The 22,916-nt window shown below is 39.9% G+C and overlaps 1 protein-coding gene across 8 annotated transcripts in view; it reads right to left on the bottom strand.

Annotated features, from left to right (window-relative positions):
- The window catches only part of nhsl1b (NHS-like 1b), a 100,979-nt gene that overhangs the window by 8,766 nt on the left and 69,297 nt on the right, over positions 1–22,916 (bottom strand). For 5 of the 8 annotated variants that reach the window (XM_026923264.3, XM_053242175.1, XM_034313743.2 and 2 more), the window contains exons 2-5: positions 7,108–7,260; positions 4,757–4,887; positions 3,099–3,285; positions 1,431–1,562 (exon numbers count right to left, since the gene is read on the bottom strand). In XM_026923264.3, the coding sequence (XP_026779065.2) occupies positions 1,431–1,562; positions 3,099–3,285; positions 4,757–4,887; positions 7,108–7,260 (603 nt within the window). Of the gene's footprint in view, positions 1–1,430; positions 1,563–3,098; positions 3,286–4,756; positions 4,888–7,107; positions 7,261–10,893; positions 11,494–22,916 lie in introns of those variants that run through there. The other 3 variants (XM_026923271.3, XM_026923273.3, XM_026923272.3) reach the window with 2 other exon arrangements.

Genomic DNA, 22,916 nt, shown 5'->3' with positions numbered 1-22,916 from the left:
TACAGCTGTTCCCTTCCCCCCTTCCTCCACTTTGCCCCTTCCTGACATCTGCTGTCAATTGGACTGAAGCTTGTCTATTAAAAGGACTAATTAATTTGATTAGCCGCACCCACATCTGACATGTTAATAATATCTGGAAACTTTGATTAGAACTGATAGCCTGGAGGCAGACTACCGTAACATTGCCTAGCCCTGAGAGTGCATGACTGAATGTGAATCTGTCTCGGATCAGAACCAAGAAGATGACCATTAAGATGTGGGATGGGCGACTCAAATAGCAGCACAGATTTTCTCCCTATCTCTCACACCCACACACAATAAAAAAAAATACATATATATAAATATATATATATATTATATATATATTATATATATATAAAACATTGTCACAGACAGTAACTCCACCGGTTACTTGAACATTAACTTTTATCTGCAGATAATTGGCACAGCATAAATAAACACTGAAATGGGAATTAAACCAGATTCACTGTGGATTAATAACCAGGATCACACCCTTCTGCCCAAAGGTTAGGATGGTTAAAGCTGACACCCATAGCTGAGTACATGAAAACAAAGAATTAGATAAAGGGGTTTGTCATTCTCAATGCAAAATCCAGCATGTACATGGGGAGAAATTGTGTTAAAAGCAGTAACAGTTTCATGTTTATAAATACATACAAATTTATGTGTACCCATGGTGTTAAAACACTAAATAAGTGCCCAGAAGCCTTTCCTTTTGCCCCAAGTCCCACGTCTATAGGGTCCTGGTTGACCACCCCTTCCCATCTATTACACTACCACAGAAATGAGGTGGTCTGCCAGATAAATCTGGAAAAGGGATCTAACTGCGGCTCCAGTGGGCTAAATTACACAATTTAGTATGTCATTTTCACTACTGAGACCAAATATTAGCACTTGAATACATATCCATGACACAAGCTTTGGTGAAACTAGGGTCATGACCCAGCGGACAGACTGAAAACTGATTAGATATGAAAGCAGGTGCTGAATGCTAAGGTTATGTAACAGGAAAAACAGGGATCCAGGAGTAAAGATTGCATTGCACAGTTCAAACAAAGTTGGGCCAACACTAATGTTCTAATGAAGAATGCAGACCGTGTAAAGGGAGAAGATAAAAGCAATAAAGCAAAGCACTAGAAGCTGCTTGCATGTGATGGGAATGTCATGTAAAAAGTACTACATGGAGCTGGACTCGGGAAAGAGGGTGTATGCTCAAATCAGACTCTGATTTGATTGTTCTGAAACAGAACAAAAAAGTAAAGAACCAAAAAGATTGCACATTGGCAAAGATTATGAAGGACTAGTAAGAGTTTGACACTGGGCACTATACTATACTACAATATGAAGTCTAGATGATGGCAGGCAAGGCAGGAGCAGCAACGGTGGAAGCTGGCAGAGCCATACCATACCTAGTTCCTGCTGAACGTTGTCAGGCAAACCTGATATAGTCTTTCTCCGTTTGACCTTCTTGGGCCGACGGGCCAGAGTATCTGTGTTTATTAGGGAGCGACGGACGCTGGCCTGACGGTCAAATGTCTCCCCTGGAGACCAGGTGAGGAGGGCAGGTGTGGAGAGCAGACAGGCAGTTAGTGACGAGCATGCATTGTTCATGCAGAGTATACATATATGCATAAATGAAAACATACAGTGCACAAGACAACTTGGAAAAAAACCCCGGAAGGAAACCACTATCCACTATCAAGCGAAGCTGATTATACAACTGTAAACTGTGATGAGGAACTACAACATAAGTCTTTATTACAAGAAAGGAAGCACTTCTTGGAATCTAATGTCACGCCTGGACAAATATAATTAAAATCAAAGCTCATTTCATCTGTTTATTTTTTTGGGAAAAAAAAAGAGTAGCAAGAATTTACTTGTAATATTAACTGTTGATCATTTTCCATCTCTCTAAATAAAATTACTCATATGCACAATATTATATGCACAATAATTTAAAGCCTTTAGACCAATGTACAGAATTTTCTTATGAGTGCTCCTTAAACTATATCTCTTGTTCTACCACTGTTAGATTTGTGGACTTTCTGAGGATGCAAAACATCTGAACAAAATCTACTTTATAGTCATGGTTACCATTATTGTACATGTGTACATAAAGGGACCCTCAAAAATCACCATTTCTGATAAAACAAGCCTTTCCTAAATATCCACCACAAGATTCCGGGCTTCGTAGTTGTGGCTCTCAGCAGGACGTCACCAATCAATTAGTAGTACAGAGATACAGAGATATGGATCTCCATACTTGTTTTTGCTACTGGTTTCTCTGATTTGAGTTACTATACGATTAATTATATGGGTCTTCATCATCTTGTGATTCAGCACAGTTGTGTGTCTATGCAAGAAGTTCAGACTTTCCATTTGTTGTCTTAGAATATTTAATGTAAAGTGTTACTGTTATTTAGAAGACTTGCATCATGCACCACTTTCTACAGCCTCTGAAGTCTTTCAAATGTTTTTCAACTCTCAGTTAAGTGACCTTTTGAATTAATCACTGATGAAATTCAAAGGCAGCAATTTGTTCAACTCAACATCACTGCAGTGCTGTACTGCTGATAGACTGAGCCAGAGAACACCGCAGCATTTTCATATAGCTTAGACATCCAGCAACTCTGCATGTGTGTGTACATGAATGTGATGTGTACATGGCTGGATTAATGCTTGATCTTTGACCTCATTCTAGAGATCAGAAAGAGAATGAGAGCTCAGTTAAACAGATAACCTGTGTGGAAAAGGTCAGTGTGGTAAACAAGGAAACAGAGAAAGAAATTTATATAAAGACTCCATGTATTACCAAAGTATTCAGGTGTTAATATGTTAGTGCATGCAGACATACAGAGACCCACCTGTTGTGCTGACACACCGAAAATAGTGATAACTGTGAAATATTAATTTAACAGTAAGATAAATTTATCCTAAAAAGGAAAGCTCAAGAACTCACTGTGGTCTGATCCTTTACCACACCCCACTGTCTAATGCTATATAAACTGATTACAGCCGAGGCCACAACGGTAAATATTGGCACCTCTATTTGACAGGTATTATGATGTGGTTCCCACCTGTGACATTGATGGGGACAATGTCGGTCAGAATGGCCTGAGCTTGTTGTCTCATCTTTTCTTCAGGAGTGGGTAAGGGTGTGAAGCATGACTCCTGCCCATCCACCTCAGCCCCCTCAGCCTTTAGTGCAGTGTGCGCCCTCATTGCACTGGAGCTCTTGTCCTCTTCTGCAGAGGAGGCAGTCGACTGGAAGAAAAGTAAAAGGAAGAGGTAAGAGTCAGGTGAAAGGTTTTAGACCAGATAACCTTCCTGAACTTCTAATGGAGATAAATGATATAATAGAAACTGTGGGAACAAGCACTAGATGGCTCCTGAACAGCATTTTCCTCCTTTCATCAGTGCCAACCACTCAGCTTCAGTCAGAGGTGCTTTATGGTGCTCCTGACCTTTTGAAGGTCTATGAGTACACAGAGCAGTTTCACGGCCAATTGAACACACGAACACAGTCAAGTTTGTGAAAACAGACAAATGCGTGCACACACACACAGATACACACACAAAGATGAGGAAACAGGGGAAAAGTGAGACATTCACTCAGGCAGGAAAACTGTTCCAGCATTGTGAATTCTGAATCAGAGCACAACTAAGCTATGAGTGACATGACCACAATGATCCTGAGAGCAATTAAATGATTAGGAATGAGTATGAATAAGTGATAGAGTATCCACATTACTTGAGCACCATCTCAGGGTGGCAAACGACAGGACCACGGGTCAGCGGTTACAGGGGCAAAGACTAGGGAGGAAGCGGAAGGCCACTACAACAATTCTGGAAGATTTGCCTCCAAGTGTATTGTGTATGAAATAGTTAAAAAAAAACAGAGAGAGGACAATAAACAACTAACAGTCACTCAAAACAGGCTAATAATCTAATCAGGTTTTATAATAGATGCGATTAATATACGCATGAAAGAGCTTGCGGGCTACCCATCTTTATAACTTCCCATTAATTTTGCATCCACAGCCACATTATCTCATTACGTTCCCAGTAAATAAGACTAATGCACTTTCTCTGCTCTAAGCTGAGAGTAACAGGTGTGGTGTGTCTCCAGAGGCCCAGCGTGCACAAAACAGCAACACATGGCTGACAACTCTAATAAAGCACAAAGAGAGAGAGAGAAAACAGACAAAAGTATGGAAGGAGAATGAAACCAAGATGAGACCACTGGAGAATGAACCACAGATAGTCCACTTTTTCACACTGGCTATTTGTACCTTCATGTGCAGCCACCTTCGTCACACTGAGACAACAATGAACTTTGTGGCGCAAGTTATAGACACTGGACTGAAAGAAGTCTGTAACGTTCACTGCAGTCTAGTCTCACCCCAACGCAATTCTTATATCCTTATATTATAAGAATTATGTCACTGAAGTAGCAACGTGTTTATCTGAAGAGGATCTTTTGCACATGCCACAATAATGATCTTTTAAAACCTTGTTCCTCCTAAAGACATAATTACTTCACTTTTGTTTGAAACACTCGAAACACACTTTTTAGAAGATGAATTAGGTGCTGAGAAACTCTACAATAGTTTCATGCATTCCCATGCGTGCCGCTCAAGCTTTTCCTGACAATCAATTACAAACATGACATTGTGACTATTCAGTCTTACAGTGTTCAGAGCTGATGGTGTTTGCATGAGCCACAGTGTCTCACCTTATCATCAACATCATCGTCATCCTCATCCTCCAGTTGGCTGCTGCGGGAGTGGACTGAGCCTGAGAAGGTGGGGCCCTGGGAGTAGTACTGGGAACTGCGGAAGCCATCCTTCCTCAGCTTATCACAATCTGCAAAACAAAACACACACACAGGCCTGGTCAGAACAAAGAGATTTGGGTTAAAGCTTAGTGCTTAGTAAAACTTCTTAGGAGAGATACTCAGTCATTTATGGTAAGGCAACCTGAAAATGAGGGATGTCTCTGAAAGTGTCCAGTGAGCTCCCTCTAGTGGTTAAAAACAGAACAGCACTTCACTAGCAGTTCATAAAATAAGGAAATGACAAAACGTAAATGTGTGAAATGGAATATCTCACGTCTACCCCTGTGAGCTTGTCTGCGTGGGTATGTGTGAATCAATCACTGGAGTGTGTCTCGGCTTCATGCTGCTTGCTACAGATGGCAACCCGATGTCCCTTTGGTATCCAGACAGATCTCCTACAATACCCTCCCTTAACCATGCAGATAAGTGTGTCTACACAAATGACACGTTCACACTTTCAGATGGCAGAACGCTTTCCTATAATCAGCTTGATGCTACTGTATTTGTGTACCTCTCATCTGCCTGATACTGTCAGAGCTTTGAAAGTCACTGAGGCAATGGAAATAATGCTATTATTTTTCCATGAAAGCAGACAGGGAACGTCTCCCCAGATATGCTGACGCAGAGAGACTTCCAAATTTAGTCACCTGAACATCATAAATGGGAGGCATACTCCTGGAATTGTATAGCATGCTTTTAATTTTAATTGTTTCAAATTCCGAGGGAGCAATATGACTTGTCTTAAGTCCATTTTAAGTATTACTGTGTGCTTGCAGATAAATTTAATCCCAATATTCAGAAACTCAGCAGGCCCTCTCTTCAGAGCTAGACTTATTTATTGGTCTGTTAAGTGTTTGCTACTGCCTCAACTGAATATATGACTTTAAATTCACTTTCTAGATGAACAACTGCCTTCAGCTCTAAATGAGCAAGAGAAACAGACTAATATGACAAAGAGCCTTGAGGAGAGTGTGGAAAGCAACACAAAAAGTTTTTAGTTTATACGTGTGTGGTCAAAATAATAAAGAGGACTATAGCAGGGGAGAAGCAACATGAGAAGGTAAAAGAGAATAGAGGTAAGCTACCCGGCCAGGTAACCTGATACATGAATTCCCTCTACTCAGGAGACCCCTCCCTCTTTTGATACATACAACCCTTTGTCTTCCCCTGAACTCACACATACACAGCAAACTTTCCTTTCCATCCTCTGAACCTAGGACTGATCTCTCTCTTTTCTGTAGCTGTCACTGTGTGTGGCGCTAATAAAGATGTCTCGTCATACCACTTCCTCCTTCTCTCTCTGTGTCACTGTAAACTCACTTGCCCACCTGTTACTGTATAATTAAACAGCCAGCACACTGACCAGCTGCCCTGCTTCTCACTAAAGGTCTGCTCGCTCGGCTCTCATTACATCTACTGACTCAGGATTAGATCTAGCTTACTCAGCCCTAATCATGTTCTCTCCTAACAGATCACCTGACCTGACGTCAGGCCTCCTCCACACCACAAACACAAGTGTGTCAGTGCAGTATCGACCTGCAGGTGGCCAGTGGATTACATGTGTGTTTACCTGTTGCACTAGAGCACTGATGCGCCTCAAGCTGAATAATGCATTTCATGAAACAGCACTGCATATCTTACACAAAAGTTGTGCTCTGGCAGTTTTAGCGCATTATTATTTTAAAGGTGCAGTGTGTAATGTTTAAAAGTCTTTTCGGGATCTATAACAACCACATCATTTTAAGATACTTTAATTAAATTCATCATTCGTTCATCTTCAGTAACTGCTTTTTCCTGGTAAAGGTTGCGGTGGATCCAGAACCTATCCCGGGAACACTGGGCACTAGGCGGGAATACACACAGGACGAGACACCAGTCCATTACAGGGCACCATGCACATACAGCTAGAGTTGTTAAGCCTACCAGCATGTTTTTTCATGGTGGGATGAAACTGGAGAACCCAGAAGAACTCCACATAGATACCGGAAGAACAAGCAAAATTCCACGCAGACAGCTTAGGTGCCCTGGAGCTGTGAGGTGACGACACTACCTTCTGCACCACCATGCCATGCACTTTATAAAATTATGATTTGTACCATAGACTTGCAGGCTTCTATATTATTTCTTCTGGGCTGGAAATTTGTACCACCTGAGGTTAGGCAGAAGCCTTTTCAATGCTTTGGCTACAACTGCTATAGGAATCAGTTTAGCCAAAGGAGTCGTGAGAAGCTCTGGTGTTGGTATCTCACCTCTGAGCGCTGTTTTGAGGTTGACTTTAGCTTGACGGTGCAGCTCTTCCACACAGGCTGGTCTGGATGCAGGCAGGAACACATTCTCTTGCTGGTGCCACGGTGCCGTGTAGTGAACTGTCCACTTACTCTCCTCATCCAGATTAGACACAGCTGTGGACAAAACACAAAGTAATGGTTAAAAGACAAAATCAAATTATCTTCAAATTGTCTCCATCTTAATAATAGTGTGAAAATGTTTGACGTCACCCAAAACTTTTTCTATGTACAATAGCAAAAGCAGCTACAGGTGTTTTCTATGAATATGAAAATACATCAAATTATACTTATAATCCTACACATGCAATAACACCTGCCTATTACATGGACTAAGATGTGGATTAGTCTGCACACACAAAACTAATCAAGAAAACAAAACTCAGGGTGACATGGTGGGCTGAATACCAAATCACAACAATCAGTAAAATCCAAAAATGATGCCACCAAATGCTGCTCACATTGTCCATCTGTGAACTCAGCATGATGTACAGCTAAAATGTTTCAACAGTTTGCTGTAAAACCCACTTTCTCTGTTGGCTTCATGCAACAACATGCCTTTTGAGGAGGAGATCCTGAACGACTTGTCCTGCGGTGTCTAAGAAGTGTGTTAAAGTTGCAAATGGGCTGTTAAGAGCAGCTGGGGGGCGAATGCTTCAGGGAAGAACCCTGCCGTTTATATATGCACGAGCCTAAAGAGCAGAAATGCCAGTGGCCGGACGAGTGAGAGAGGAAGAAGGAGTTCAGTAAACAGGAGGAGGTGTGTGGGGTCTGTGGGGGGTCACAGGTGTCACCCAGCCATTAAGAAGCCGAATAGCCATTGGTTAAGAGAGCTGCTAGACTGCTGCAAGGATTGAGTGTTACGCAGTTGGTAATTCAGCTCATTTACAGTACACAGGAAAGCTGTTAAAACAGGCGCTTTGTGAGCGGCCACTAAATGCCAATTCACACTGCTGATCAGTGGCTACCGCAAACCTGTGTGCTTTACAATATACAGTTTAGTGACTTTTCCAGACGGTGCAGTAAACCAGAGCACCGTGAAATGATTGTAGAGTGCCACGTGCCTTAAATTAAAAGTACAAAGCAGCAATCATGAAGCAGCCTATTTACTTATTATAACAATTACTATGCAATGTAAAATAGTGTAAACCTTGAAGCTGTTGAAACATGTATTCATACCGGTCAGTTTTGTTTAATGTTCTGGCAATTAAGGTACGTTACAATCATAGTACTTTATAAAACATAATGTACTTACTGAACTACTTGTAACCTTTTGAAAATGATATACTGTAGTTACAGGCTGAGATCATTTACTCAGCAAGTGCCGATCATCAACCCTACAGTATACTACAATAACCACAAATAAAATGTAAACTTATCTGGGATATAAAGTAAAGGTGGATGATCAATTATCAAAAATCTTGATAATTTAATACATTTTCACAATACACAATATGTATTAAATTTTGCTGTTGTTTGGTAGGACATTGCCTACAATGCAGCAGGAACACATGATTAGAAATTTTTTTAATTCACAGATTTATGTGAAAATGAGGGAGATTTTAAAAGACTGGTTGTTTATGCAAATCAGGTACTTGTTATCATAACTCTTAAGTTCAAGACTATTGTAGTAAGAAAATAAGTAGTAAGTACCACAATACTCTCAGAAAAGTGTTTTGTGAAGTACTTTATGGCACACCTATCTGATATCATCTCTCTAATATTTTGTAAGGCAGAACCTCTGTTCTGAGACAGAGAGTTCTGAATTAGATGCTGAATTATAATTTATTTATTTTTTGTTAAAAAGCTGCCCAAATAATGACAAACACAGGTGAACGTATTTCTTATTGAGGTAATATTATAAACTGACAAAAGGTCAGACATATACCGTGTGAAGTGTAACAGCACCACATACCACTCTACATATGTATACATAACACACACACCAGATCAGGTGATGTGACTACAAATCCTTAAATCCAGTGTAGTAAATAAAATGCCTCCATGGAGATTACATCACCTGGGGGATTGAGTGACAGTGTGAAAGAAACTGGCGAGAGCAGTTTGTTGTATTTAAGCTCTCTGATATCTTCAGAATTATTTGCATACATCTTTAATACTCCAAACCCGGGCTTCTTGTAGTCCCGCACACAACTGTGTGTGTGTATGTGAATGTGTGTGTGTGTGTGTTGAGTGTCAGCTGAATGTGTGAACAGCTAAACAAGACAATTATCAACGGCAGCTGGTTCTGTCATCACGCTGCATGAACACACACTCATACACACACAGAGAGCTTTTCAAACACTTAACAAACCCACACAGATTCTAATAAGTGCACTCACACAGGAAATACACACACACAACAACCTGTTCTGGGAAAGAAAGAGTTTCAAAGAGCATTGTGGTCTTTTGATATGCCGAAAAATAAATATCAAAGCATCAGCCACAGCACAGTCAGCACTGTGTGAGGAAAATGTATGTGCGTGTATATACATATATATATATATATATATATATATATATATATATATATATATATATATATATATATATATATATGTATGTATGTGTGTGTGTGTGTGTGTGTGTGTGTGTGTGTCTACAAGCAGGCTTTTAGCTCTAATGGAGATCAAAGCTTCCCAAAACGACAGGAATACATGACTTTGAGACTATGAAACTTTGCTTTGAGACTATGAGGACATTGGGCTGGCCTTCATAAACACAATGCTGCATTTATTTGAAAAACTGCATGTAGAGTTATCTACTCCTAAAATAAAGCAACACACAAGTCAGCAAAAAGTCCTCGCAAAAATAGTAAAACCCACAATGAGACAAATGTGAGCCGAGGGCAGGCGCTGAAAGGAGAGCGGGCCACCACAGCAGCACACAAAACCTGCATTGTCCTAAACATCAATCTCCACATCAGTCTGAGCTCAGAGCTCCCAAAGTCCATTCAGCAGCCTGATAATCCTCCAGAGCTCAAACACACACACACACACACACACACACACTTTTGTACACAGCAATCTATTGAACCTACCAGTCATGCCAAAGGAAATTATTGATAGAAACAAGTCAATAGTATAATTTTAAATCTTGATTATTTATTTATTTTTTTTTTTTTAGAGTGGCTTTATCTCAACATGTAAGCAGTATGCTTCAGAGAATTAACATCCACTCACAGACATACAATAAGGGTAGAAAAATTACCATCACAATACTTGGAGATGTTCTGCTGAGGTTTATGAACAAACTGCTGTTTCAAAAACCTTTTCTAAAAATATTACAATTAAATTACTTAAACAGCAACAGGAGGACAAAATGAAACAAGAATCAAAACAGAAAAAATATCATCCAATCAGCTACCAAAACTCTAACAGTGAAGCCAAACAGAGTTCAGAAGTGTTGTAGAAGTACTGGTGAAAGCAAAGATATTTTCACAAAAGTGTATTGTGATATAATTTATTTCTATATGGCAATTTTGTTGTTTTGCTACGCCTATCTAAAACACACTGCTTCTGTGAGCTACAGATGGTGGTGACAGTCATTCAAGGCCACACTGGATAGAAGAGACACTCTCATACACGCACACACACGCGCACACGCGCACACACACACACACACACACACACACACACACACACACACACAAGCACATGCACACCAGTCGTATCTTAAAGTGACAAAAGTGATCAAAAAAAAAGGCTGATGAGTAGCAAAAACTTCTAATAATAATGAGCAGCACCTTACCCTTCTTTTTGAAGTATTTAATTATAGACTTGAGCGAAGTCCCGATGAACACCATTATTTCAGCATGTGTGTGTGTGTGTGTGTGTGTGTGTGTGTAATTGCTGCTGCTTCCTAGTTAACAGGAGAGCCAAACGAGTGAAGCTGCCTCATTCATCTCCCTCAGAACTCTGTGTCTACTACTCTCCATCACATCACAGTCCACAGGCACATCCACAGCCCCTCCTACCAACACACACACACACACACACACACACACACACAGCCCAACCCTGGGAAACACTCCCACCTCCCTTCCACACACACACCCTGGGGGCTCAGGGTGCAGTTCTTCTTTTCATCTGTGCTTTGGTAACCAAGGAACTCTCTCTACTGATGTGTGTGTGTGTGTGTATGTGTGTGCGTGTGTGTGTGTGTATGTGTTACATTTAAATCATTCTTCTTCTAATCTACCTTAAATGATTCCTCCCTTCCATAAACATTTGTAAAGCCAATGTAATATTCAGAACATTATCAGCAGTCATGCATATGTGTGTACTCAAAATCAGAAATCCGCATTTGAATGCTTTCCTACTTTTGGGGTTGAATGTCCCCTGCTTACTTGAAATCATTTTTTTTTGCATACTTTATTTTCACATATTTTAAAATTATATATCTATCTGCTAATTAAAATAAAAAATATATATATATTTGCAAAGCAAGTGTGATATGTAATTAATTAACAACAATTAATCTCCAACAAGAAATTACAGGAGTCACACTTTCTGTTTTCTGTTTTTCTCTATCAGATATACAGTGCACTATGTAGTCTCTATAACAGTATCATGTTACACCCTATATAGTGAGCATATCTAAAGAATAGGAAGCCTGGAATGAGTCATCAAGGAATAAAACATCTAGTTAATTAACAGTGAATCTAAAACAATCTTGTGATTTTTGTTACTTTACTTTTTCCTTTTTTAATTTCCATCCTCTGTGGTTTATGTTTTTGAATATATACACTACAAATGTTTGCTCTCTGTCTGTAGCAGTATATAATGACAGCTTAATATTCAAAAGTATTTGAGTTCTAAATCTCAAGTAATTCAAACTTGAGACACAGTTTTTATTGAAGTCTGACAGCCTCAGTGTGTGTGTGCGTGTGTGTGTGTGTATCTTGGTGGGGACCAAAGTTCCTTGTGGGGTCATTTGGCTGGTCTTGCTTTTTTAAAGTAAGAGTAAAAGAGCCAGAAGGTTTCCTTTTGGTTACTGAGGTTGGAGTTAGACTTGGATGTTAGACTTGCCTAGCATTCATTAGTTGAATTAATAATTATGTCAATGGAAGGTCCTCACAAGGATAGTAAGACAAATGTGCATGTTTTGACACGTGTAGGCTTTACTCAATGACAGACGGCGAGGTTCTCCTACTGATAAGCCAGCTTGCTGCGTTAGCACATGGCCACTGAATCTATACCATATATCATATACTGACTATCATACTTCTCTCCAGACACACACACACACACACACACACACACACACACACACTTAAAACACCCCCTGAATAATGCAGACATTCATGGTGACCCTGTCTCTTTTGATTGGGAAGGAGCAGGCTGGTGGGGGTTGGGGTGCAGGAGGATGTGAATGGCAGGAGGGGCTGCTCGGAGCCTCAATCTGGAGCTGAATGGAGCTGCAAATGATGGTTGAATTAGAGCCAACAAGCGGGACACCCTTCCCCCAACACATCACCCGCACCCACACAACCCATGTCTGCCTCGCTGTCTTTGGACTCTGTAGAAACAAGGCTTCTTTACTTTACTGGGGTGTAACAAGTGCATGGAGGTAATGTGGAGGAAAGTGTGTCAGTGGGTGAGAGTGTCTGCATGGGCTTCCTTTCATCTCAACACCAAACGCAAACAGAGACGCTTTTAAGTCTATACTGAACATGTCCATGCTCGCTCCAGGCCACAGGTTCAGTTGTGATCTCCCTGTTCTTTCTAAAACTTAAATCTGTTGGTGTTCATGTCTTTTAAAATATGATTAATGTAGTAACACTCTTGTGCATTAATTGTAATTGGATTATTGTTTTATTATTTATGTATTTGTATTTATCCAACCATCATTTTATGTGTGAACTGATTGGACAAATCCAGCATTACATATAAGCAATAGTATTTTAACTGAAGTGGGAATGAATCAACTGTTTCTCTGCATTTGAATCTCTCTCTGATCATGGCTCTTCGCTGTGCGTTTGCTGTTATCTGGCACGCGCACACTACTCATTCACTCTGGCACACGGTACTGTAATTAACACGCTATTGTTCTCTGCTCACTCCAACATGGCCTCAAACTGTAGGATTAGACACGTGATTATTGTGTGTTTATGTGTAAGCCTCCCTCTCTCTTTGTGTGTGTGTGTGTATGTGTATTTCAGAGAGCAGACAGGTTCAGACACAAATTAGACATACTGAGATTGCACATTCATTAAATACATAAATACACATTTTATACATATGGAATATGCAGAGAGGCCTAAAACATAGGCACTGTAATCTAATACTGATGGCAAGCAGAAAGTTACTCAAACTCAGAAAAGTTATTTTGCTTGCATCTCTATATCCCTCATCCCTTTTTACAATTTATATGGAGCAGAATTTCTTAACAGACGCTTCAAACACACACACACACACACACACAAACACACACACACCTCTCTCAGTCTGTTCTCTATAGCTATAACATATTAACCCAGTCCTATTTTCAGTGCTCATCTATAACCTGTCACCACTGACACAGAGATAAAACAATCTGATCCCAGAGGCATACAAAATGAACAGAGAAATCTGCTAGTGGTATTGCTGCCAATCCTGAAATAGTTTGGTTGTCAAAATTAGTTTGGTTCCAGCAAGATGTGGTGAAGTCAGGGGCTTGATAGAGAGCAAAATAAATAGATACAAGTACTACTAAAAAAAAAAAAAAATCTTATTGCGTGTATAAACATCCAGGACAATATCTTTATTTAAATTTAAAATTTATATCCAGATTCCTGTAAAGCTGCTTTATGACAAATGTCCATTGTTAAAATTGCTATACAACAAAACTGAAATGAATTGAATATCTCCGCTATGTACCGACAATGAAGAATTTGACTTTGAATCCGACTTTGAATCCCTCCGCAGTAGATATTATATTTAAGATGTGCATTAGAAAACGTCCATTTCGGGTTTCGCAATGGTTCTACTCTCAAACCAGTAGATACACAGGTTCTTAAAAAGGTTTGCTGGTTTCCTAAACAAGCTCCAGCATTGTGTTTTTGTGAAAAGGGGGTATGATGTGCTCTATTTACTCTCTTCTCTTTCCCTTGCTGTTCTTTCCCTCTGTTCTTCCCTCGCTCCCTTTCCCCTTGCCTCTACAGGATATTATGATAATGTATACTGGTTTGACATGTCTTTTTTTGCTTTGACATTTGTTCCCTGTCAGTAGCACTGCTGTCCTCATGCAACAGTGACAGAGACAGAAAGTGTGTGCATGTGTGAAAACGTGAGAGCATGTTCTCACACACAGAGATGGTTTAAGGACAGGTGCTAGTGTTATTTCATTGTAAAACCAACAGGAAAGAGAATGTTTGCTAAAAACAAATGCCACATAAAACACATAGTGCTAATACATTTACCATTATTGCACTGGAATCAAAATTACTGGCTTTCAGACTTATGTCCGTGTCCCTGCTCTTATCTGGTTCAGATAAGAATTACTGATGGTAAAGAACATAGACAGTACCGATATTACCAGCTTAAATTCATATATTTCCATTCGCTCTGCATGTTTTTTTTTCTTCACAATTTGGTCACCTGCCAAATCCCACCCACCAGCCAGCTCTCCCAGTTACCAAACTGCTACCAATGTAATCTAATTGGTCTAATCTCTACAAAGCTAATGTGTGCTTCTGCCGAGACATGTGAAGCCAGCCAACTGTATCTTTTCGAGCTGCTACTCACGCTGCATCACAGGGCAGTGTAACACCCTTGGATCTGCCCTCTTCTGCATACTTGAGCTCACAGGTGCGCATGATTGGCTACTGTTGCTGTGATTGGCAGGGGAGAGAGCGTATGCCATCCATCCCACCTGGAGGGTACGGCTCATTTTGCTGGGGTGGGTGTGGCATAGAACTTGCGATCTCCGGATGACAAGGCGAACGCTTTTCTGTTGATGTTACTGAAGAGAATTTTATTTGGAGGCTGGTACTTATGAGCTCACCTTGTATTCTCATGCAAAAGATGTAAAAGATGTGTGATGAACAAAAGTTTGTTTGTTCTGGTGTATTTTGAGATACTTTTCAAATAAATCCCACTTAATTCTATCTCTGACAAATGTCAGCTACTTTGCTATCAGTTATGTAACTGGCTACCTCTTTTGCACCACACATATACTCATAGATTTCAGGATTTTTAAAGAGATTAAAGGTGTAGAGTTGTTCTTAAACCATTTTAATAACATAATACACTTTAATAGTAAAAACAGATTGGTTTAATGGTTTGAAATGAAATGTCTGTGTGTGCCTTAGGACTCAGGCACATTTTAGAAATGTTAAACAACAGAGGAAAACACTGGTAGTCAAAGGTCATGCTCTTAAAAAGTTAACAATATATATTTTCTTTTTCCTGCACTTTTATGGACTTTTTTCCAGACTAATATATACTAATTTGGAATAACGAACACAAATCCTGGAAAGCATTTTTAAAATTCCAAAATGTTTTGATGTATTATAGGGAAATAATCTGAGACATAATCTAGATCTTTCATATTACCGATGGGTTTTTGACACCCTTGTGAAAAAAATCCCAGTCTTTCAGTTTAGTGTACTGATTTGATCTACTATGGTGCCCTGTCATTAACTGAGCCACATAGAACCATAAACTACAACACAGATCATTTTATTCATATTACTCTGCTGAACATCTTGCTGTATAGCATGAGGATTGCTGAACTAGAGGAACTGAGTTGGTTCATTTCTTCAAAGGTAGTTCTAATGACTTGACCATAGGGCTATCTTCCCACGCAGCTTTGACACAGATTCACATGACTCTTGCAAGTGACAGCTAAAGCAACACCCAGCCACCTTAAAAACACCCTATGCACTTGTTTTATAGGGTACTAAACAAGAGGTCACACTGGCACCAAAACTCCTCCTTCTCGTATCTCTTTCATTCATTCGTTGACTATTTCTTGAAGCTTGCCTCGATTCTATGTTCACAACTGACTTGTTCCTTTGTAAGAATGTAAGAATCACAGCAACCACCAGAGTGACGACCAGACAGAGAGAACATAAAATGCGTAAGAATAAAAAGAAAGAAATAAGCAAGTTTACTATTAAACTAATTTCACTGCATTTCATCCATTTACTCCTGGTTTCTGGTGTTGATGCTGAGGCTTGCCGGCAGATGAAGTGTGTTTAGTGTTCTGAAGCAGAGAAGTGAGAGGAAATGTGGCTTGAAATACCTGACCGTGAGTGTATGGGAATGTAAATATAAAATAGCTGAAAAAGCTGTGGGGGCATTTAACTTGTATTTTAAGAATCTCGTCCTGTGAGTTTCTTCAGCATCTGCTGCATTGTGTGTATGGGAACGATAATAGCTCTGGGCAGAATAAAAGGCCTGGGCCTCCCTGTGAAGGCATTCATCGCTATTGTGTGATGAGTGGGAATCCTGAGAGCATGCAGCTCAGATGAACATGGCTTAAAGACTTGAACATACACTATGCAGAGGAGCATGAACCTACACATACCACCAAAACACACCAGGTGGCGCGGAAATAAGTACAGCAGGGAAACAGACAAGCCATCCAATATGTATGGCACAATGAGGATGAAGGTGTGGTGTTAAAGGAGGGAAGAAATCAGAGCAGGAAAGAAGCAAAGTCACTTTGAAGTGAAATCACTGAAAGTGCCACACCTATGAGAAAAACAAAGAGAGGGAAAGGCATTAGGGAAGAAAGGAAAAGAAGACAAAAGAACAGAGAAAGCGCACCTGCACTGTGGAATTCTTATACCATGCATTTAAAAACTGCGTACAGGACCACATATGTGCGCATGCACACGCGCACACACACACACACACACACACACACACACACACACACACACACACACACACACATTCAATAAGGTCAAAGTGTAACCAGTCGCTCATCCTAAAGTCATGCTGGTTCTTGTGAATGTGTGTGAAAGACAGTTCTGATATAATCAGTGTCCTTTTGTTAACAGGAATTTGTTAAACATAAACAATCAGCTATAAAATAACAGCAGTGGCTCTCACTAGTCACAAAACTAATGACCATGTAATGACCAAAATGCTCCCTTTTCTACAAGCAACCTGGGCAACTGTTAATGTGTCCCTGTCACACAGCCACTCTTTTTCAATGGAGTCATTGGAGTCATTGGAGTCATGGTGTGGAGTAACTAAAGAGGTTAAATCCTCACTTTTGTTTCATCAGTGTTTAGAGTGAACAGGACTCTGTGGCCCTGAATTCTGCCATTGTGCGTGCGTGAGCAGTTTGTGTCAATTACTCCTTTTCCATCAAAACATTGCCAGTTTCTTTGGTTTAACAGCTGAATCATTAGGGCATCAGAAGTGTGATTCTTGTGGGGAATTCTACATGCTTTACCTCCTGCTTTGAGAACTTATTTTGCCATACAAAGTCAATTCTTGCATCTATTTATTTTGTTGGAAATGCCACTAACAGCAACTGTTTTCACCTTTGACAACTGATTCACAGCTGCAATACTGTTCACATCTTACTTTAAATACAGTAATATAAATAATTCTCTTGAGCTGTCATAGCATAGCTGTCAGGCTCGTTTCTGGTGGGAGCAAGCTGAATGGTTCTAGATTATGCAGCAACACAGGAATCAGCACCGTGTTGGTAGAAAAAGGTAACTGTTTTGTCCTCACTCCTCTGATAATGCCAACACAAGGTCTAAACTGTCAGATATTCCTATCCTTCCTTCCTTGGTGTTTTCTTGACTCAGTAATTATATTTTCTTACTGACTGGAAGCCATTGTACAAAGCACATAAGCAAAAAAGAAGCAAAAGGCACATAGCCTCTATACGTATATACAGCAAGTGAATTACAGCAAGAGATAACGTGTACATCTTGACAGAGCATTGTTGGCATTGTGTATATTTCTGGCCTAGATTCCACAGAATGATCATTTCATAAGCCATAAGGGATTCGAAGATTTGGCTAGTCGTTATATTAAGCGAGACAGCTGTGCAGGCAGACAACTGAGGGCCTACACTGCATTAGATGAGATGAGAGGAGGGCGAATTAGACTAAGTGCCTTGCTCAAGGACATACGGCTGGCTATTCACCTGGGACCTGAACCCTCGACAGCGAAGACGCGCGCGCGTGTGTGTGTGTGTGTGTGTGTGTGTGTATGTGTGTAAACGTGACCAACTTCCCCTTCCTTGAAGACTACTGCTAATGACATTTCCAATCAGCAGTGACCCGGTCTGTGTCTGATGTAATGTAGAAACAGTGATATGACTGATTCAGAGACAATGATGTGAGTGTATGATTAACTCTCATGTAACCCATCAATCAGACTTCTCTCTCTTCCACTGAATGAAACTGGCCAGATACAAACCTCAACTGCAATCTACCACTCTACACCTCTCAGTCCTGGTTTGGATCATAGAGAGGATTAAAAAGTGAAGAACTTGAGCACACTGACCCTCATCTGGTGTGATAATAAGGCATTCATATCATGTGGGGGAATTCGGCAGGACAGGAAAACTTCTCAATACTTAACTCGAGCTCAAAAGCAGCCACATATTACCATTTCCTTTACAAAAAAACGGGTATTGAAGTGTTCATCTAACATTAGCATATAGCTGTCTTCATGTTAAACATTAGCAACTCACATTCTACTCTTTAACAGAACTGAAGTAGGTGGTGAAATTTATCATTTGTAATTCACTAAACTTCTGGAAACTGTAAATCAGTTCAGTTCAGTCAATGTAAATGCTTTTTCACCAGATGGAAGTTGTAGTTTTTTCACATATGACGTGAATGCAGCATTAAACACGTGATTATTACGGTTGATACGGCGTCACAGTTTCACGGTTAGTCACAGTGTATAATCGGCTGCCATGTATATAATGCATTTCTGTCATCATCAATATCTCTCTCTCTTTTTTTTTTTTTTTACATGATTAAGTTCCAGTTGGTTCTCGTCCCTTCTCAGCTTGTGTGCTTCGAACTGATTGATTAATACAGAGAGACCATAATATTATATATATAATAATAGTATTACACTAGGTTACCATACCATGAAATTTTCAAACCGCAACACACCTAGTTGTCATATGGTCAACAGAGAGGACTGGGTTACAGTCATGATCCAACACTAACTACATTTACACACAGCCTACTGTTGAGAGTTCTTTAGTTAGTTAAGGGCTACTAGCTTACTAAAGGCATTCTGAAACCTGCTCTGAGAAAGATAGGTTTCTAATTGGAAGAGGTGGGTAAGCATTTAAATTTGATTAATTTGACAGTAAACACTGTGTTTGAGTAACAATGCACATTGGGTGCAACCAGCCAACTAGGGAACTGTTTTAAAAAGCAGATCTCATGGGCCTGCTCTAAACCCTTAAACATGACAAACTGGAAGTTTTTGAAATTTCTCTCCTAGCAGATCGCATCCACAGAGACACCCGAGTCACTGCTGCTGTGGAAACGTCATGACACCAGGATGTCCCATTGAGACAGAGATCGTCACTTCATTTGTTAACCAGAGCACACTGGTGCTAAACAGACCCACACACACACACACACACACACACACACACACACACACACACACACACACACACACACACAGCTGGACGTATGCACAGGAGATAACGATCTTGCTGTCCCCAGTATGTATAATCTCCGCCCACACTGAGATTAACAGAGCTTTAATGGTGAAGATCTGCAGGACAGCTGCCATGCCAACACTACAGATCTTAATGCCATATTAATGAGGTGTATAGCTTTTAATGGCTAATAAACCCTTACTATTCTCAAAGTAAACTGACCACGGTTTCTTTTTACAAGTGTTGATTTTATGCTATTTCTCTGGCAGTTTCATTCAAACCTACAGTTTCACCAGAGCCACTTTAAACATTTATAACTCTTTATAAGTGATGGCACCTTATGGGGTTCAGGATAAGTCATTGTCTTGACTACAGAGACTGAGACTCAGGGGCTTGAGTTTTATTATAATCATATCCCAGGGTTCCCTCCTTTAAAATGTGATGGTAAAAGAAGTGCTTTAAAAACACTCTTATACTAGCTCTCACTCTCTCTACTGCCTCTTCAGCCCCATTCACATATTGAGGCATTTCAGATAGAATGAACTACAGAGAAACAAACATACAGCACCAGCGCAAAGCCTGGTCTAGATCTGATTACTTTCATCTGTTGCATAATAGCTCCCGGAGGAGTGTCACTAATTCACTGATCAAATAAAGCAATTAAAAGCCTCCACTGTTCCTCGTTCCTGTATTGAGTATGAAAGGCTGAGTGCAATTTTGTGCAAACGATAAGCACACATAGTGCTGCTGGCAATAAATCTGTTGTTTAACATGAACAACAAGCATGGGCATTGTAAATGATCTCCTCTATATCTCTACATACAACGCTGTAAAAATGGTGTATATTCTATAATCTTATACACTCGTATAAACCTTGTATTTTCTAAGGGTGTCAATCTCCCTCTTTCAGATGATACAGTACACACCTCAAAATGTAGCATGTGATAAGATACAAACACAATAAAATGAAACAAGTAACAATTCAACACACTTCAGTTCACTTCTGATCCAATACGATTCAATTCAGCACCGATACGATACGGGTCCGATCCAATAAGATTCAGTTCAGTTAAATTTAAAATGTACTGATTTTCAGTCACGCTACAGGGGTGCACATCCTTGTAAATAAAGCAAATGATTGCTTTAGCTGATGCCTTCGACTAACTAGAAGTGTGGAGTAGCGAGCTATGAAAGCACAGCTGTTGCATTTTCAGCTGCAGGCTCAGGATAACATTACCCCATGCCACCTAATTAGGTGTGTAGCCAGGTTTGCAGGGCCTCCAGTGTACTTTATTGCAATGTTGAATGCTTTGCATATATAGAGACTGTTGGACTGATTTCACAATCTGAATCGTTTTTTTCACACCCCTAGTATATTCTATAAAGATTACTTCATCCTCCCCAAACTCATCACCTTTGTTGTAGGGTTTTTTATGCATCTTATTCAAATGCTGCCAGTCAGATAGTAAAAAAAAAATGCTGATCACTGCCTATGTAACATATACTACAGTATTTAACTAGAATTAAATTGTAAATAAAAATCCTCTATATGATACAGTTAAATCACTACCTTTTATGCAGCGTTTGCATTATTTTGTCTTATTAATCTATATTCAGTGAGTAAGGGACACAAGTATAATGTCAAACATTTAGCTGTATAGAGTGCCTGTACAGAGTGTTATTAATTTTGTTTTAGGAAAAGGGGACATGAAGCAGTTAACACCCAGACCTCAGTGATGCAGGCTTAGCCACAGTAGGCTAATAGTAAAGGCTTGAGTCTTTCTCTTCGTTTCTCTGATTATTGGCACCACCTAGTGACTAACAACACTAAAACCACATGCTGCTACATTTTAACCATAGTATACACAAACCTGTACATACAGGAAAATTGCAAGTTAACAAATTAAACGGAAAAGGCGTGCTTGTAACGTGTTTGAGTCTCCAGACCAGCTTCAGTGCTTAGATTCTACAAGTCTGGAGGGAGGAACATCATTCTTTCAAAAGATATTCCCTCGATTGTTGTTTTGATGGTGGTGGTGGAGAGCGCTGTCTAACATGTCACTCCAAAATCTCTCCTATGTGTTTAATTGGGTTGGGTGGCAAGTGGACTCGACCGAGCCAGCAACACACCTCCAACTGAGGTTTTCCTTTCATTTATCACTAACTTATTTCTTTCTTCAAGTATGATGTGCAGTACTGAGCTCAACCTCTGGAGCTGTTTTTTTTCTGTGTGTGTTTGCGTGTGTGGACAGCCCTGTGCCATCCTAATGAATTTACCATGATGGGCTGGCTGGTCTGAAGTAGACGTTGCCATGACGATATTGGTCCATTAGCACAAGAGAATAACAAGCACCATTTAAAAACACACCACTCATCCCCTTTTATTTCATGGCCAAAATACCCCAAATACTTTGTTTACCCCACCTTTCCTCTAGTCTTCATCCCTTTTCATCTTTTAAGCATTAATACTTTATTCAAATCTACCTAATGTCTCATATTTTAATACGTCTGCGAGGGATGGGTGGTGTTAAGATTAAAAAGTAAGTAAAACATTTCCTCATTCTGGTGAAATATATTTATGTTTTCATAAAGTTGAGCTGTCAAAGTATGTTAAAGGCAGAAAAACAAGAGTGTGAACTGGAGCTACATTGCCAATAATAATTAAGTACAACATCCTTTGAAGACAAACAGTTAAATGCATGTGTCTTGCAACTTGCATGTGATGTTCGTCTTTGTGCTGTGTGGAGATAATAAATACTTTGCATTTTGTGGGTAGCACTTGTAAATTCTTCTACATTTGTTATTTTTAAACCATGTATTAACAAAATCTGATGTTCTAATGGTATAGCTCTTATTCCATTCGAAACTAGGGATGGCTCTTTAAAAAGGTTCACTGGTTAACAGGGGTGTCCAGTTAAACCAAGTAAACACGTGACAAGTCTCCCAAGCTACATATCAAAAAGCAGTGATCATGCTTTCCATAATGAGTCGCCTCTCATTCACAGTGTAATTTAGATCCGGTCCATAATAATCTACTCAAAGCTTCTCTATGCTCCAGAGAGCGTACTCTGCACAGGTCAATTAACCCTCTCTGACCTCTAGTCTAATGGTATGTGGGTGAAAGCTGGGCTTGGAAAAGCTGATCAATAATACACCTGACACCTGATGTCTGTCCTTATTGG

The sequence above is a fragment of the Pangasianodon hypophthalmus genome, chromosome 19 (assembly GCF_027358585.1).
Source record: "Pangasianodon hypophthalmus isolate fPanHyp1 chromosome 19, fPanHyp1.pri, whole genome shotgun sequence".
NCBI lineage: Eukaryota > Metazoa > Chordata > Actinopteri > Siluriformes > Pangasiidae > Pangasianodon > Pangasianodon hypophthalmus.
Note: the sequence above shows the minus strand (reverse complement) of the source record. Positions and strands in the feature narration are given on the sequence as shown.